The sequence below is a fragment of the Euleptes europaea genome, chromosome 15, assembly GCF_029931775.1.
Source record: "Euleptes europaea isolate rEulEur1 chromosome 15, rEulEur1.hap1, whole genome shotgun sequence".
NCBI classification, from domain to species: Eukaryota; Metazoa; Chordata; class Lepidosauria; order Squamata; family Sphaerodactylidae; genus Euleptes; species Euleptes europaea.
The window spans coordinates 45,171,755-45,190,634 of record NC_079326.1 but is presented as its reverse complement, the minus strand read 5'-3'; the positions used below and the strand labels follow the sequence as shown (position 1 = coordinate 45,190,634).

At 43.8% G+C, this 18,880-nt stretch overlaps 1 protein-coding gene across 1 annotated transcript in view; it reads left to right on the top strand.

Annotated features, from left to right (window-relative positions):
- Positions 1-18,678, top strand: part of FRZB (frizzled related protein) — a 35,622-nt gene extending 16,944 nt beyond the window's left edge. Inside the window, exons 3-6 of the mRNA XM_056861198.1 lie at positions 6,807-6,872; positions 10,333-10,537; positions 11,392-11,455; positions 18,552-18,678. Coding sequence (XP_056717176.1) covers positions 6,807-6,872; positions 10,333-10,537; positions 11,392-11,455; positions 18,552-18,662 — 446 coding nt within the window. The 3' untranslated portion in view covers positions 18,663-18,678. The remainder of the gene's footprint in view (positions 1-6,806; positions 6,873-10,332; positions 10,538-11,391; positions 11,456-18,551) is intronic.
- The last annotated feature ends 202 nt before the right edge of the window (positions 18,679-18,880 follow it).

Genomic DNA, 18,880 nt, shown 5'->3' with positions numbered 1-18,880 from the left:
GGCAACAGAAAACAATTCAGCACCATCCTCTATATGACAGCCCTTCAAGTACTTGAAGATGGTTATCATATCCCCTCTCAGTCTTCTTCTCTTCAGGCTGAACATACCCAGCTCCTTCAACCTTTCCTCATAGGTCTTTGTTTTGATTACGCACGCGGTTTCCGACTGTCAGAGGTCGCTCTCCCCCTGTGTTTCCCCGGGTCTTGCCCATGTTTTTAAATTCGAGATAAAACAGGTCCCTGGAAACTCAGGGGGAGAGCGAGGCGACCTCTGACGGTTGGAAACAGCATGCATAATCAAAACAAAGGCCTGAAGTCGTCAGAGGGGTGATGGCGAGTGAAACAGCCGTGCTTAGAAGACCTAACCTTTCTCAAAATTTTAAAAGTGCCAGCTGGTTGAACAAGGTTGGGGGCTCCTGCCCTAAACAGACAGCACGGACAGATCGTCTTTGTTTGGAGGACTCCCATAGGGCTCAGTAGAGCCACATTTTTTGTGGGGGGTTGTTCCATAGAGGTACACGAGCAGTGAACTCAAGTGACCATTAAGGGGACTGGGAAACCTTTACATGTTACTGGCCGTAGCGTACTTAGAGGAGATTGAAGCTGAATGAGTGATGTTCATGGGTCTCCTGTTCCAGCCATTGGCCAGTTGCATTCCTTGTGAGAATCCCCATGCACGTACATGGGTGAGGGATGGGGTGAAAATGGAACTTCATTGGGCCATATGGAAATCCTACATGCCTAAATATGCCCTCAATACAAGTGCGTTGAGCCCATAGAGTAGAATTAGAAAGGCCATATATGCAGGGCTGTTTCCCCATGGTCACCCCCGCTGACTGCTCCGGACCTTCGTTTTGATTATGCACCCCTTTCCTGACCATCAGAGGTCACCTCTCTCTCCCTGTGTGTTTCCACGCATTTTGCCTGCGTTTTCCGGATTCTCACTAAAACAGCATCCGGAAAACACAGGCAAATGCAGGGGGAGAGCAAGGCGACCTTTGATGGTTGAGAAAGGCATGAATAATCAAAATGAAGCACCGGAGCAGTCGGCGGGTTGACCACGAGGGAAACAGCCCTGCATAGCCTCACTGGCTGGTTTTTTAGACTTTTCTGTAGCTCATATTTCCCCTTGTACTTTTCAGTGTTGATTTTTCAGTCACTGATAAATGTATAGGATGCCCTCCATGTCCTCTCTGCTATTAAGAATAAAGAGAAGGGCCACTGAGAGAATCAGTGGTTCTGTCTTCTCTTCCTTTGCTGCTAGGCATTTAATGTTTTTCTGTGCTTATACTGTAGCTCTGTGCTGTGTTCCACGAAGTGGTAGAAACAGTTGTCTGCTGGGGAGAGGTATTTTGCCAAAGTATACATGAATTCCCAGAAGCCAGGTACATGCCAAAACCTACTGAAATTTTTTTCCTGTCCTTATTATATTAAATCTCTGGCCTGGGACTGCAGATGTTTGCAGACCAAATGGGATGTGCAAGCAGCCTATGTGTTAATCGATGGCCGTGGAATCTTGGAAGAGAGGTTACCATAGCATGTAGCATCTTATAAAGAAAGGATGCCAGCACCAGTTGGGGCTGGGTTTCTGCTTGGGGGCTCTTCAATCTCCTCTTTACAGCCCCTGTTCCTCTGAAAACCCTTCCTTCCTCAAGGAGAAGAAGGACTTGTCCTGAGTGGACCTTTTAAAACTTTATTTAAGAAAAGGCATTTCTTCATAACATGATAAACAAAAAACTAGAAATACATAGAAACAGGTATACAGCACAGTAATACCAACAACGTTAGCTGATATGGAAAAGTGATCGGTGTAATTTAAATGCCATTGAAGAAAAGAAAGGTAGTTTATGCATAAGAGTTTTACCTGAGGATCGTTGCTCGCTGGACCCACACTTTCCTGTTGGGAATCTATGCACCAGCAGTCTCCAAGCTCAAATCAAGTCGCCGCCTTTTTCAATGCTGCTTTGTAATTGGCTTACTTTGTAGAGCTTACTGAGAGAAAATCCCACCCACCCCCAAACCCAATTGCTGCATAAAAAAGCATTTAAGAACAAAAAATAGAGCAATCTGAAGGCGGCCGGGGTGGGGGGTAGGGAGAGAAATCCAAACCTAGGTTTTAAAAAGAAGAAGAAGGTGAGTTGGTTTTTATATGTTGACTTTCTCTACAATTTAAGGCAGAATCAAACCAGCTTACAATTGCCTTCCAGTGATTTACACTGGAATGTGGACTCTTTTGCAATAGGAGCCCCGTGGCGCAGAGTGGTAAGCTGCAGTACTGCAGTCAAAAGCTCTGCTCACGATCTGAGTTCAGTCCCGACAGAAGTTGGTTTCAGGTAGTTGGGTCAAGGTTGACTCAGCCTTCCATCCTTCCAAGGTCGGTAAAATGACTACCCAGCTTGCTGGGGGTAAAGTGTAGACGACTGGGGAAGGCAATGGCAAACCACCCCGTAAACGTAGTCTGCCTAGTAAATTTCAGGTTGTGACATCACCCCATGGGTCAGTAATGTCCCCCTGCTTGCATAGGGGACTACTATTACTTTTTTTCCCCTGCAATCAATATTGGTTGTATCTGAGTTGGTTGAGGGGTGCCTGACCAACTTACCTTTCGGTTTTCAACGAAGTCTGCTGCAGTCACTTTCCTCTTGATTCCTGTTTTCTCCAGTTGTCTTGTCTGAGTCCTGATTGATGTGTACACCAGAATGTCATTGCAGTAAAATGTCCAGGACCCAAGCGGATAGAATGGACTGAACCTCTTAAGAATGCATGAGTAGGATCGTGGATGGTCTCCTTGTGGAGCGCTTCCATCTGCTAAAAACTCCCCACAGGTGGAAAGCCAGCAGGGAGAAGTAGAACCTTGGGTTAGTCACACTCTCTCAGCCCCACCTACCTCACAGGGTGTCTGTTTTTTTTAATTATTTTTTTTTATTTTTTCCCTTCATTTAATACATCCATATAAAAATCAACATTTAACACTAAAGTTTGATAAAAATAATAAAAAATCTATAAAATAGCTATAATAAACATATAATGACTTCCCCTCCACCCTCTTCTACCTACAAATAGTGTACCTGCTTTTGCTATTTAAACTAATCTCCCCATTGAGTAATGAATTTATATAAATATTTACTTATCGTATCTGATATTATTCATTAAATATCTTATTATATTCATAATACAAAGTATACATGAGAGATTAAATCAAAGAATATTCTTTAAACGGTCCCATTAAAAAATAACTTTCACAATTCTCACAGGGTGTCTGTTGAGGGGAGGGGAAGGGAAGGCGACTGTAAGCCGGTTTGATTCTTCCTTAAGTGGTACAGAAAGTTGGCATATAAAAACCAATGCTGCTGCTGCTGCTGCTGCTTCTCCTCCTCCTCCTCCTCCTCCTCCTTCTCCTTCGCCTTCTCCTTCTCCCTGCTGGGCTAGCTTTCTATATGTGTGGGGTTTTTTTAAAAAATGAAGGAACTTTCAAAGCTAAGATCCACCACTTGCAGTCTGAAGTCATGCAGGCTTTGTCACCTCATTACACCCTAGATGTGAACTGGGAAACCAGGAATTTTTAACCACAGTCTATGTGAGAGGGCAAGAAGAGGGTAGAAGCCCCATTTGTTTGTGCACAAATGTCAGGTTGTTGTGACATCTGAATACAGCCATAGAGAGAAATCTCTGGCATATAAGTGGCATATAAAAACCAACTCTTCTTCTTTATTGAACTAATTTCAGTGCCTGGGAAGGGAATGTTGAGCTTTGCCCTCCCCTCCTTTTTCTGTGGGTTTGCACTAAATGATGCTGCTTTTTGAAACAGTATGTGAATATCTTTTTTTATTATTATTACAAAGCTATCTTTTATCCCTTTCACTGAATTTTTCCTATACATTTTCTAAATGGCTAATTGTACATTTAATTTGATGCAGGTGTGGCTGCCAACATTTATTTCCCTCGCAGAACTGACATACACAGGGTCTTCCGTCCTCTGTTTTATTTTCATTAACAACCTAGGCTTGCCACCTGTTGCTTATTTCAAGGTCGTTTTGTTCCTTCAAAATGCTTCATGGAAACACACACTCTAATTGCAAAAAAAAAAAGCTTCTGTCTATTACAAGACTGGTACCGTATACCCTAATAGAGTACTGGAAATTTCCCAACACACATAACATTATTTTCCTAAGTCACTACAATTTACTTTCTACATTTAAACAGTTGCTTTCCCCCAGTGTTTCCAGCTGCCATTGGGTTAGATGCAGTTGTCCACTTACACGCTGGTTGCAGAATTTCCCTGCTTTCCCTTCCCTAGGGATCAACTTTTCAGGGATCAGAAGGGACTTCTGGGGGGAGGAGAAAGATTGCAGATTGATGATCCTCCAGTAGTGGATCATTGGATCGTCTGCCTCATCTTTCTTAATCTGCTTTCCCTCAATATACAGTATTTTCATCTTTGGTTCTTTTTACAATGTTCTCCTTGTTGCGTGATTTTTTTCATTCTTCCCTGTAGATTCCTGTGGCCTGTTTTATATCACTTCAGGCTTTTTTTAAATATCAGAAATTGCCCTGTGGTTTCTATCACAAAGCCTAGCACAGTTCTGAGCTCTTACAGTTTTTGAACCATCTGTCTCCTAAATGCTATTTCTGTCCCCACTCCTTTTACCACTTTCAAGATTTTGGACTCTTCTTTACTTTTTTTTACGAAGTCTCCCCCCCCCCCCCCGCATACCTGGCAAGCCCCTGGAGCTAATGTGGAATTGTGTATTGGAAGGGGACATTTTGGGAATTTCCCTACCCTCAACATTTCCATTCTGTGAGCTCTCAAGGGCTCGAGTTGGGGTTGCCAGGTCCCTCTTCGCTACCGGCACCTGAGGAGGGTGGGGTTTGGGGAGGGACTTCAATGCCATAGAGTTCAATTGCTAAAGCAGCCATTTTCTCCAGGTGAACTGATCTCTATCGGCTGGTGATCAGTTGTAATAGCAGGAGATCTCCAGCTAGTACCTGGAGGTTAAATACAAAGGAGGCACCACGGAGCCTCAATGAGCAAAAAAATATAATGTAAGACAAAGAACCGTATACTATCTGTTACCCAAAGCTAACAACAATACATCCTATAACATCCGTGAAACAAAGCATAAAACATCAAAGGGTCAATATGTCTAACAATGCCACCAATAATAGATGAAGATTGCAGAAATAGTCCAAAAGTCCATAAATCCAATATTCAAAAATAGAACATACGAGAGCAAAACTGCTGGAAATGAAGGCACACATGGAAACCTGAATTTGGCAAAAACTAAATAGTACCTGGAGGTTGGCAACCCTAGCTTGAGTAGATTAATTTCCATTTCCCATTTTTAACTGAGTCTCGACTACACTAACCATTCTGTGTCTCTCGGAGCACATTCAGACCTCATTACGCCATTTGTCCCCTTTTGGTTAATTTACAGTGTCACAATTTCTGCCTACATTGAGTTGGGATAGACCCTGACCTTGTCTGTGGATGGCCTGGTTTTGCTGCTTTTGTAACCTGCACAGGGGGAAGGGTTGCCAAGCATATGCCTGGAACCCCCAGGAGACATTTGGGGGTGGGCCATGGGAGCAAAGACATTATGTAATGTGTGATGTCACTTCTGGGTGGAAAACATAAAGATTGGCAGGATTCCTAGAATGATGTGAGAGATGGTTTTGACCTGGAAGTAATGTTGTGCATCATGTGATGTCTCCCCCCCCCCATTTTCCTCCCACTGTTCTGTTGAGCATGGGTGGAGTGTGGAGAATAAAATGGAAGGCTGCCCACTCTAAGCTGGCAACTAGCAATCCGAACAGGAAGTAGCTAGTTTACCACTCGATATGGTGTTGGTAACAATAAGATTTTACAGCCGTGTTTGGGATAATTTTCACTTTTTCACCAATAATGTATTGTAATGACCTTGACTATTCTAAAGGATCCATTTTGTATGCTTATGTTTTGTGTCTCACTTTTGAAATAAATCTTATTTTGAGGATAAGCTCACGAGTTTTGCCTTTAAAGATTTAAGGAACTGCATCCACGTTCCTGAAGAGATTTCCCAGTGATTGGTCCCAATTTGAAAATTAGCATCATCCTCAGTTAAACATTTTTTAGGAGCCCTATCAAACCTAAGCTGAAATCTTCAGTCCACAATGTGATTGCCAGCTTTGACTGAGCATTTACTTGACATTGAAGAAAATGGGGCTGGTGGAGTGATCAGACCGGTAAGGCAGAGCCCCTAAACCAGGGGTGTCAAACATAAGATCTTATCCGGCCTGCAAGCCAACCGAGGCAGCCACCCCTCCTCGATCTGGGCTGACAAGGCATGGCCCAGCCCAATCAAGTGACATTTATGTCATATCCAGCCCCCGTAATAATTGAGTTCAACACCCCTGCCCTAAACCTTGAATGGTTAGATAGAAGAGGGACTTCAGATAGGTGTAGTTCTTGAACAGAGTTTCCAAAAAGAGGCACCTGCTAAAATCCCGTCTTTTATGTAACCATTGAAGGTACCAGAATACGTTTGCTTTCCAGCACATCATCTTAGTTGCATATGCACATTGAAGCCCAGGGTTGATAGCAGAGCTGGAGATCAGTTGTAATATGCTATATGGGTTGTATTGTCAAATGAATATATTACTTGTTGAAAAATAGTAAAAATATATTTTTTTTAAAAAAAGATAGCAGAGCTTTAAGCTTCCAGTGCAAATTCTTGAGTTTTTTAAAAAGGAAATGTGGACAAATCAAAGCATGTGTCTGACACTCTCATTTGTATCTTTACTCTAACACCGAGAGTTTCTGTTTTCCAGAGCGCTGCAAATGCAAGCCTATAAAAGCTACTCAGAAAACTTATCTTCGGAACAATTACAACTATGGTAAGCATGGATTTCTGGGAAAATAATAATAATACAGACTTGAAATGAGTGATGAAGAGGGCAGAAAAGGTTTGAGTGAAATAGGGTATCAGGCAGTTGGCCTTGCCAGTGCACCTTGTCTCTCTCTAACATGTCAGAGATGTTTCATACACTGACTCTTTGTTGACCAGTTGTAAAAAATAAATGCAAATATCTGTCAGCTGAAATATTTTAAATTTTCTTTCCCTGCATGGACAGGATCAGGCTGTCATATTCCATAGTGATAACACAGCCCTTGCATACGTGTCTGAAAATAGCCGAGTCCATTTTCTCTCAAGTCAAGGACCCCACATGTTCATATTGTGGACTTGTCTGCAGTTTAAAAAGAAATGTTTCAAGTGCATTTATTCATGCACAATTAGCACCGTTCACCTTCAGATAGCCAGTTGATGCTGTTTATGTTCTGGATTTTTTGGACTGGGTGGGTGGTGGAATTTATGGTGGGAATTTTTGGCCTTCTGATTCTGTTTGGAAGGGTTCCAAAAACTACAGTTCCCATCTAACCTGGCAGGAAGAAGATTGCATGGGAAGACTGTTAGGGTGGAGTCCAGTAGCACCTTAGAGAGCAACAAGAGTTTCAGAGTTTTAAGCTTTCAAGAGTCAAAGGTAACTGTTTTACTGCAGACCAACACAGCTACCCCCTTTGGAAATTTAGTGTTATAGTACATACATGTTAAAGTGCAGATTTATTTTGATGCCTAAACATAACTAGGGAAGTGCCCGCATTCTCCACCAAGAAATGTTACCACCCCCACCCTCCACAAACACACAAACTAGTTTCCCATGTTAATCTGAATGTATGTTCACGTGTTTGTGGGGGCGTGGTAACACATGCATCTACAGAGTTAGTCAGCACCTGACTGTATTTCCCAGGAAAATTTTCTTAGGACTGTAGTGTTAACTAACTAAGTTAAGAGAAGATACAGGGCTCATTCCTGAGCTTCAGGGCCGATTGGGCTGAGGAGGAGCGCAGGGGACCGTGCTGGCGTCTTGGCCCCCTATGCCAGCACCCGAGCCACTTATACTGCCCAGAGTGGCCCGAATGCCAGCGTTGGGGCGCGCATGCCATCCTTCCGGCGCTACTGCGGTAGTGTGGCTCAGGGACACCAGCATAGCCTTGCGCCAGTGTCCTAACGGCACACTTCCGTGCACCATCTTCCTGGTGGGCATTCCCAGGGCAGTCCCGGGCTGCTCCATGGGAGGAGCCGCCTTTAGGCAGCCTCCAAAACCCTTTCGGGCTGGAAATGCCCCCTTTGCCCTTACCTCCAGATATACCATCTTTTAAGATAGCATATCCCCGTGGAACCTAATGGAGTGGTTCCATGGGCCTCAAGGGTAAGGGAAGGATTTTTCCTTCATTGGGAGGGGGGCTGAATCCTCCTTTGGAGGCAGCTTGGCGGTGCTGCCTCCAGACACCAGCACAGCCCCTTCCCTCAGGAATGGGCTGCCCATCTGCCTTCCATACTAAATCAGATCCCCAGGGTGGGTTATAATGAATTTAAGTATAGTAATAATATGAAAAAAGTACAGTGAGCCAGACAATAGCACCCAGTTTTCTCACAGATTGAAAAAAACACAAAAGTCAGCACTAACGAAGACATCATAAGAAACCAGCACATCATTCATTCCATAATGTAACTGTATCTTAAAACAGATACCACAAGCCTGTTAAAACCACATTCAGCAGGCTGTGGAACATTAGGGATGGGAACTGGTCAGACATTCTTTTGAAGAGCACACCAGATTTGGCAGGATCTTCGTCGAAAATTATTGTACTGGGGGAAATTAACTTAATTTGGTGATTTCGATGTTTGGGGTTCAGATTCCACCTTTGTCATATACTCTGTTCATGGCCCTGTGTCAATTACATACACTCAGCTAGTCTAACATTCCCCACCCCCCCAAAAAAAACTGGTTTGATAAATACTTATGAAACCTTAGATATTCTCTGCCTTCTAACCCCATTTATCTATCCCAGTTTATAGAAGCTGAGGTTGAGCTGGCAATAGAAGTTTTGGGTCTGTCAAGGAAACAAAAGGTGTGGTGACCAGATTGGCAGCATGGATTGGGAATAGTAGCACCTCCACTTTTTCGAGAAAGCAGCCGTTCCTTTCTGTAATAGCAGCTGCTGGAACATACTTTGTCAGGCACCACAGGGCCCAATTCATATCAGAACTGTGGCCCCAGGAGTGGAAGGGCCTTTGTTCCTCCCCCCCTGCAACATTTTCCTGAACTGAAATGGTCCCAGGGAACAGTTTATCTACCCTTCTGGTAGGCTGTACATGCTCTGAATACCAAAGAGACTTGTTTAAAAAAACATGTTGTATGGTTTGGCTCTAATAATCCATGTAATCATAAATGTGTACGGATTATTGAATGTTTTAATAGTGAGAGGAACAAATACAGGTCCCCATAACAGATATTGCCCTGACCTAGATGGCCCAGGCTAGTCTGATCTCATCAGATCTCGGAAGCTAAACAGGGTCGGCCCTGGTTAGTACTTTAATAGGAGACCACCAAGGAAGACCAGGGTCGCCATGCAGAGGCAGGCAATGGCAAACCAACTCTGTTTGTCTCTTGCCTTGAAAATCCTACAGGGTCTCCATAAGACGGCTGCGACTTGACGGCACATTCCACCACCAACAGAGGTACTAGTCAGTATGAAAATTAATCCCAAAGTTAATCACAATCCATTCCATTTCCTCAGGGGCAGCAGAGAGCCAGTCCATCCATCCATTTTTACAGAAGAACTTATTTATGAGACTTAAAGTGTGTTTTCACAAAGCAAATAATAGCTACAAGCAACGTGTTGAACTTGATAATACTGTGTGCTGCTAAGCTGTTACAGAAATAAATGCCAAAAATCAATTCAATTCTAAGTACTTTATTTTTAAAAATATCGATACTGCTTAGGTACCAAACCAGATGGTTGATATTAACAAACGTACTTTATGACGGTATCTCTTACAAAACGTTCAGGAGAACAAGGAAGATGGCTGAAAACCCAGCCCACCACCCATATACTGTTAAGTGCAATGGAAGGCTTGTTGCGCTACAGAAAAATAAGATTCCGATGTGGACATCCTTCTGCATTTTTTACCCAAACCACTAGCCATATATCGAGGAAAAAACACAGAATACAGCAGTGTCGAGAAATTTCCAGAAATACAAAGCAGATAGATATAAATACAACTGTTTCTACAAATATGATGCTTCCAAATACTATACAATGTTTCTTTAAGAAGGGCTTAATGATGTCAACAATCATAAAGTAAAAACAAACAAACAAAACCCTTCCTTTTCTTGAAGCCCTTCTCAGCTCAGAAGAAGGAAGGTAGGGTTTTAGAGGAATATAAACACTCAGGATGACATACGTGTCTGGGTTGCATCATTTTAAATAAACTGTCTTTCCCCCTCTTAGTTATTCGGGCTAAAGTAAAGGAGGTGAAGACCAAATGTCACGACGTCACTGCAGTAGTTGAAGTAAAGGAGATTCTGAAATCTTCCTTGGTGAACATTCCTAGAGACACGGTTAACCTGTACACAAATTCTGGTTGCCTCTGCCCACCCCTTAATGCTAACGAAGAATACATCATCATGGGTTACGAGGACGAAGAACGCTCCAGGTAACTAAATTTCTTTCTCCCGTTCTCCCATGGCCACTGAGATGGTGCAGTGTTTGGCAGAAACACTGTTTACAGAAGCCTGTCCAGTCCTTTTCTGCGGCGAGATCAATATATTTTGCTGACTGCTCAATGTACCAGTTACTGAAATTACCTGCTGCTTCCTTCCCCCCCCCCCACAACTCCCTCTGCCCTTGTCTAAGCGTGGAAAAAATATCTGCAAGGTTTACCACCTTTCCCACTTTTTCAGAAGGTGGAGGGGCTGTGGCTCAGTGGTAGAGCATCCACTTGGTATGCAGAAGGTCCCAGGTTCAATCCCCGGCATCTCCAGTTAAAGGACTAGGCGAGTAGGTGATGTGAAAGACCCGCCTGAGACCCTGGAGAGCCGCTGCCCGTCTGAGTAGACTGACTTTGATGGACCAAGGTCTGATTCAGTAGAAGGCAGCTTCATGTGTTTTTTTAAAGGTTTATTTACCTCATCATTACCTCACTTTGCCCCCCAATGGGGGACCCAAAAGTGGCTTACAACATTCTTCCCTTCTCCGTTTTATCCTCACAGCAATCCTGTGAGGTAGGTTAGGCTGAGAGTGCGGGATTGCCCCAAGGTCAATCAACAAGCTTCCATGGCAGAGAGGGGATTCAATCCTGGGTCTTCCAGATCCTAGTTGAACACTCTATAAGCACTACAATTCGGCAAAGTGTAGAACAGTTAATATTTGAATGTGATCCCTGTTTCTCACTGGACTGCTATTTTCACCTTGAACATGGACTATATTACGGACTATCCTGTTCCTCATTGGATCTATTTTGCACTCATCGCTTACATTTAGGATTTTTTTCCCCTCTGTGATATGTAGGTTACTCTTGGTAGAAGGCTCCATAGCTGAGAAATGGAAGGACCGTCTTGGCAAAAAAGTAAAGGTAAGACTAACAGCCCATTCCTAAACAGGGGGTGAATGCCCATGGCATCCTCCGAAGTTCCCAATTATTACTGAGGACCCGTTTGGGTATTTGTAGATCCCTCAGCGTGGTGTAGTGGACTCTAATCTGGAGAACCAGGTTTGATTCCCCACTCCTCCACATGAGCAGCGGACTCCAATCTGGAGAACCAGGTTGGTTTCCCCACTCCTACACATGAAGCCAGCTGGGGGACCTTGGGCTAGTTACAGTTCTTTCCAAACTCTCTCAGCCCCACCTACCTTCCAAGGTGTCTGTTGTGGGGAGAGGAAGGGAAGGCAATTGTAAACCAGTTTGAGTCTCCTTAAAAAGGTAGAGAAAATTTGGGTATAAAAACCAACTCCTCCTCCTCCTCTTCTTCCTCTTCTTCTTCAGATTGGCTCCAGCTTGCCTTTTGGTGTTTCTTTACCTGTGCGGAGACCTCTACTTTTATTCACTATACGCCCCAATAAGGGGGTAGATTGTTTCCTCTATTAATAACTCCTTTGTTTCCTTAAGGAAAAAACTGCTGCATCTCCTTAGAAAAAATGTCCACAGCCAATCTGTCTGATTTCCATTGGTGCTAAACCTCTTGCTAGATGTATCAGCTAGTGTTATAACCACCATCCTCACCCCCAGTTCACTCCCTTGAAAGCAGATACACAGTTCGTGAAAAAATAAAGTAACCGCCAATGCCGTTCCTGTGCCATTGGGTATACTTGATCACGTACATCAGGCCTTTGAGATCGTTTCACTGCTGCTGCTTGAGCTGTCCTTTCCCTTTGAGCGCCATGCCGATTTGCCTCAATTGCCTTTGTTCTTCCGTTTCTTTTACTGCTGCCAGAGCATGAAACAATCGTTCCCTCAGTTCATCCCTACAGGGGCTTGGAGAGAATTAAGTCAGGCACTTTAAATACCTGTCTTTTGGGATTCCGGAGGGGGAAACGCTGGTCTTTGAAGGCCTTACTGTTATTTCTGTATTCATGGAAGGGTCACTTTGAATCAAACGAAATTCTTTTGAATTACTTGGCAATGTGGAGAGAATTATGATGTGAACTCTTTCGTTACGGGCTTTATCTGTTAAAACAGGAAGGCCCGCGGTTCACTTCTTTAGCAGAGCTGAGCCTCAATAACTCAGGTTTAATTTAGAAATAGAGTGTTTCTTGCTCTCATTGCTGAGAAGAAGAAAAGAAAGAAACCACAGCATTGCTGTCCACTTCTTCATGAAGACACTGATTTAGACCAGAACCACTTAGCTGGTCCAGGCCTGCCAACCAGGTTCAGTGGTGTAGCAGAAACTTGATGAATATTCTATTTTAATGCGTACAGTAGACTAATAAAGCAATCCTAAGAAGAGTTACACTCTTCTAAGCCCATTGACTTCAGTGGATTTAGAAGAGTGTAATTGTAAACCACCTTAGCGGGAAGAAAGGCTAGATAGAAATGTTATGAATCAGTAAATACATGGAAATAATAATTGATTCTTAAATTTGTTACTACATTGAAAGATAGGCAGATAGCCATCTTGGGTTCTTTCTTCATAGGTCCTCCACTGTTGTCTAGATTACCAAGCTCTGACACTTTCCAGATGTTTGGGGTTTTGGTTTGTTTCATACAGTCGTTCGAATCCCAACCCAGGACCAATAGTGCAACATTCCATCTGGCAGCGTATGTCTTTTTTTAAAAGCATGGCCCGGATTAGTGACCTAGAATTGGATCTGAATAAAAAGAAAAGATACGCAGGGCACATAAATAATGTAAAAGTTAAAATGAAGGCCGGGGGGTGGGGGATTGGCTGGAGGACTACCTTGCTACTTTTCAGCCTGGAACACTAGCTGATTACTCTTTGGGGAGCGTCGAGAGGGGGAGCAGCAGGAAGCTGCCCACTTTCACCAACAGAATCACATTTTTAGAAGGGTGTAAATGGGGCTTACAGGAAGGCACTGGCAAACCACCTCTGTTAGTCTCTTGCCATGAAAACCCCAAAAGGGGTCGCCATATGTCGGCTGCGACTTGAAGGCACTTTACACACACACGCACACACAAATGGAGCTTAGGCATAGGAGGAGGAGACTTATTACTGCTGACACAGCATGTAATACCATGGGGTTCACCAATTGTGTTGAGCCGGTGGGCATTTAGGAATGTTGAAGATGGGGAAAGGGCAAAATGGAGGCCATAGGGGTCAGTCGCAAAATGGCGGCCATGGGATGTTGAGGCCAATTATAGGATGCTGGGAGATTGCAAGCCAGCCATTCTCCTGTGATGGAGGCAGCTGTTTCTGACTGGCAGACATAAAATGGATGCTTCTTGAGATCTTCTGAAGCACACTGCAGAGGGGGAAGAAGCCAGGACTTGCTCTTTGCTTTGGGGAAAAGATGCTTTGTTGATAAAGCAAATGAGCCCCGGAAATCCATTGGCGGTGTGCTATGGCCCCAGGGGGTGCCATATTGGGGATCAGGCTCGTAGTAGAAGAAGAGTTGGTTTTTATATGCCGACTTTCTCTACCACTTAAGGAAGAATCAAACCGGCTTACAATCACCTTCCCTTCCCCTCCCCACAACAGACACCTTATGAGGTAGGAGGACTGAGAGAGCTCTAAGAGAGCGGTGGCTAGCCCAAGGTCACCCGGCTGGCTTCATGTGTAGGAGTGGGGAAACCAACCCGCTTCACCAAATCAGAGTCCACTGCTCATGTGGAGGAGTGGGGAATCAAACCTGGTTCTCCAGATTAGAGTCCACTGCTCCAAACCACTGCTCTTAACCACTATACCATGCTGGCTAGTAGCCAAATAAGGTCTCCAACTTTTGAATTACCACATTCCATCTTCCATAGTTGTAATAACAGCAAATGTGCTAGCAGGGGAAGAGTTGAATTTTGCTAGGTATTCATCTAAGGCTGGGAAAAACATGACCTCTTTATAATAATAAATACACCCTAGAGGGAAGACATCTGGATTCTCTATAATAAATGGGCAGCACCTGCCTGTTTATTGCACTGAAAGCTGACATGTTCAATGTGTGATTGTGTTTTGTCATAGAAGACATAGCGGAAGTTCATGGCTTGTTCTAATACACTGTCTCCATCGCAGAAACCTTTTTCCTTTAGCAGCCTGCTTAACATTATTTGATGCTGTTCAGCTAAACTGGCCTGGAGCCTTGACATGATACCCTCATGGGTATCATGGCTCGTGGTATATATATATATATATATATATATTTTAATGGCATTGTATACTTAGAAGAGAAGAGTTGGTTTTTATACCCCACTTTTCTCTACCATAAGGTATCTCAAAGCGGCTTACAATCACAATCCCTCCCCCTCCTCACAACAGGCACCCTGTGAGGTAGGTGGGGCTGAGAGAGTTCTGAGAGAGCTGTGACTGGCCCAAGGTCACAACAGCAGGCTTCATGTGGAGGAGCAGGGAATCGAACCTGGTTCTCCAGATCAGAGTCCGCTGCTCATGTGGAAGAAGAAGAAGAGGAGTTGGTTTTTATATGCTGACTTTCTCTACCACTTAAGGGAGAATCAAACTGGCTTACAATCACCTTCCCCCACACACACACACAACACAGACACCCTGTGAGGTAGGTGAGGCTGTGAGAACTGTAACTTGCCCAGGGTCACCCAGCTGGCTTCATGTGGAGGAGCGGGGAAACAAATCCAGCTCACCAGATTAGCCTCCACCGTTCATGTGGAGGAGTGGGGAATCAAACCCAGTTCTCCAGATCACACCCCACTGCTCATAAACACTACACCACGTGGGGAATCAAACCCGGCTCTCCAGATTATGGTCCGCCTACATGCATATGCTTCCTCCTCATGTAGATGCCATGCCCACAATCTCATGGAGGCACGGGGTGGGACTAGCCCGCTCGTACATCCTCCCCTTCTACATACTTCGATTGAATACACAATTGCAGTGAGTTCACAGGGCTTTGATCATGAACATTTCATTCCCAGCATAGAGAGGCCAGCCATACAGCTAGATAGTAGTGTTTTCTTTTTGCTGGTGAGGGCGGGATATACATTTAATAAAATAAAAAATAAAAAGCATTCCAGCATTTGCCTTTTGTCAAAGGAAAAAATTCAAGCCGGGACTTCATGTAATGATGAAGAAGAAGAGTTGGTTTTTATATTCCAACTTTCTCTGCCACTTAAGGAAGAATCAGACCGGCTTACAATCACCTTCCCTTCCCCTCCCCACAACAGACATCCTGTGAGGTGGGTGAGGCTCAGAGAGCTCTAAGAGAGCTGTGACTAGCCCAAGGTCACCCAGTGGGATTCATGTGGAGGAGTGAGGAATCAAACATGGTTCTCCAGATTAGAGTCCACCTCTCTAAACCACCACTCTTAACCAGTACACCACGCTGGCTCTCAAGAGGGTAAAAGGAGACTAGCCGCGCATGTTAAACAAGTCTTGTGACGCCTGGGTTCAAATCCCTATTTGGCCGTAAAGCTTACTGATTATTCTGGGGCAGGGAAAAGTCTCTTGGCCTTAGGTATCCATAGAGTTCTGAGGATAAAACAATGGGGGAGGGTCTAAGCACCTTTCCTACACTTCTTGGAGGATGAGCACTATTTAAAATGCAATATAAGAACAAACTGACACCACAGGAGATAGCCGAAGGTGTATCACAGGAAGAGAGGATCCAATCAAATAATGAAGACCCAATCCACACATGAACCACTTCTGGTTAGCACCTACTGATAGTGAATACCAAGATAAGGGGAATTACTTTCTGCATTGGCATCTCCAGGATTTACTGAGGCCAAATAATTCCAAAATTAATTCCAATTTAATGCTACTCTGTATTTATTTGATTCCTTTCCCCCCACGTATTTTGTTTAGTTGCCCATTTTATGACTCCCATTTGTTTTAAATTAACCCAGCATATCCCAGATGCATTAGATACAGTTGTGGGCCGAGTTAGATTTTTAACGGCAGCCGTTAATTCTAAGATCACGCTTAGCGTGGCTTTTTTTTTTTTATCATGTTAGCGTCTGAGTTAAGCAAGAAATTTGTTGGAAATTAGGCTCTGAAGTTATCATAGAAAGAATATTTTAGGGGAACTATAATGTTTAAATCAGCAATAATATGTATATATGTTTGTAACATTTTAAAATTTTTATTCATGTAATTCTGAGTGTTGTGAGTTATATATTTTGTATGTTTTTAATCTGAATATTGTTAAGGTCTGTGACTAAAACATCAATAAAATTAGTAGAAAAGGGCAAGAGTCCAGTAGCACCTTAAAGACTGACAAAAATATTTTCTGGTACGGTATGAGCTTTCGTGAGCCACAGCTCACTTCTTCAGATACTTCTTCAGAAAGCTCATACCCCACCAGAAAATATTTTTGTTAGTGCTACTGGACTCTTGCCCTTTTCTACTACTGCAGGCAGACTAACACGGCGACCCACTGTGAATTAATAAAATTGAGTGACTGATTCCTTTTTTAAAAAATCGTGCCCTATCTCCAAGGAGATCAGGAAGGCGGTGCGAATGTACAACCCTGTAATCTAATGCATGCTTACCTGGCGGTCAGACCCATTGAGTAAACCTATGCCAAAGATTTGCTTCTGAGTAAAACATGCATTCCTGGGTTCAGCTGTGCACATTCAGTATTATTTAGAGGAGGGGGGGGGAACGTTTAAAATTGGAAGCCTGCATTTCCAAGGGGGGGGGGGGACCAGCACATCCAGGGAGGCACAAGGGAGAAATGAACCTCAGCAAAGTGATTGTTTTCAGAAATCCAGTGGGGCTAGGTAATGGTACACTGGATGATGAATGGGGAGTGGGGGATGTGTGTGTGTTAAGCGTGTGGTTTGGCCATAGCCATAGAGGTCTAAAGCGTCTGGTTTGTCCTTCCAACTGTGCTTGACATGCGATTCTCCTCCTGCCCAGCTGTTACATTCAAATCACTTGGCTGATTTCCCCCCCCCCCCTTCCGTTCTGTTTTCTCAAATGGGCCCACAGGTGGCTTCACTTAGACTTTATTTTAAAAAATAAATAAAGCTTAAACGCAAGGCACTTCTCTGCTAGAATCATCATGCGTCGGTGCTGGCCGGCTCATTCGCACTGTGAATACGATCTCCAGGGTGGCCGGGAACTGCGTGATTAAAGGCACTCTGGAAGGAGAAAAGGCAACGTTTAGAAACCAAGTAGCCCCCCCCCCAAAAAAAACCCATTACTGGTGTTCTAATAACACCTTTGGGGCTAATCTTGCAAAACATTCATATGCGTATAGATTTTACTTTCTCAAATCGTTCACCGGCTTTAGCCAGAACAGCAACTAGCGTTTAAATAAGATTCTGCGTACAAGTAAAACTGAGTTACAGCCTCCCCCATCCAAAATCCAGCAGTATTTGAACTTTAACCCAGTTCTTAAAACCTGTCTTGTAAAAATGGCTCATCCCTGTCTATCATATTTTCTCAGCCCCAACTACCTGCAGTGGGGGTGTCCCACATGGTTTAGTTGTCTCCCCATATTTGTATGAGATCACAAATAAGATCATACATTGTTTGGAATGGGCCCGGGTTCGATTCACGATCAGGGAATGTGGGGAGGGGGCTGTGGCTCAGTGGTAGAGCATCTGCTTGGCATGCAGAAGGTCCCAGGTTCAATCCCCGGCATCGCCAGTTAAAGGGACTAGGCAAGTAGGTGATGTGAAAGACCTCCGCCTGAGACCCTGGAGAGCCGCTGCCGGTCTGAGTAGACAATACTGACTTTGATGGACCAAGGGTCTGATTCAGTATAAGGCAGCTTCCTGTGTTCAGGTGTACCTCACAGGGTGTCTGTTGTGGGTAGGGGAAGGCAAGGAGATTGTAAGCCGGTTTGATTCTTCCTTAAGTGGTAGAGAAAGTCGGCATATAAAAACCAACTCTTATTATTATTATTTTGTGCTCCTACAGACCAGCAGTTAGCGATGAAAAAAAGAAATGTTTTTAAAGCATTTAAAGCCTTCTCGACTACCTTTATTATTATTTTTGAAGAGTGATGGGAAGCAGGGTGGTTTTTGAAAGAATGTGCCGTCGCAGCCCATGTTAAACTGACTCTTTTCTTTTGAAATCCTTCAGCGCTGGGATCAGAAGCTCCGCCATCCTGGAAAGGGCAGAAACGAACCTGGGCAAAGCGATTCCGTTCAGAAATCCAGCAGGACCAGCAATCAACGGCAAAGACGCAACTAGAAGTGAAATGTCAATTGGGGCGGGGGGGATCCACGGACTTTGCATAAATTAAAGACTTGTCTCATTGGAGCCACAAAGGAGAAATTGCACTATTGCACGTTATATTCTTTTGTTTACTATGAAATTATGTTGTAGTCAATATTAGTTTTACCTTCCCTCTCGTTCTTTCTGGCATCCATAGGTGTATAGACACCCAGAAAAACTGTATATTTTACTCA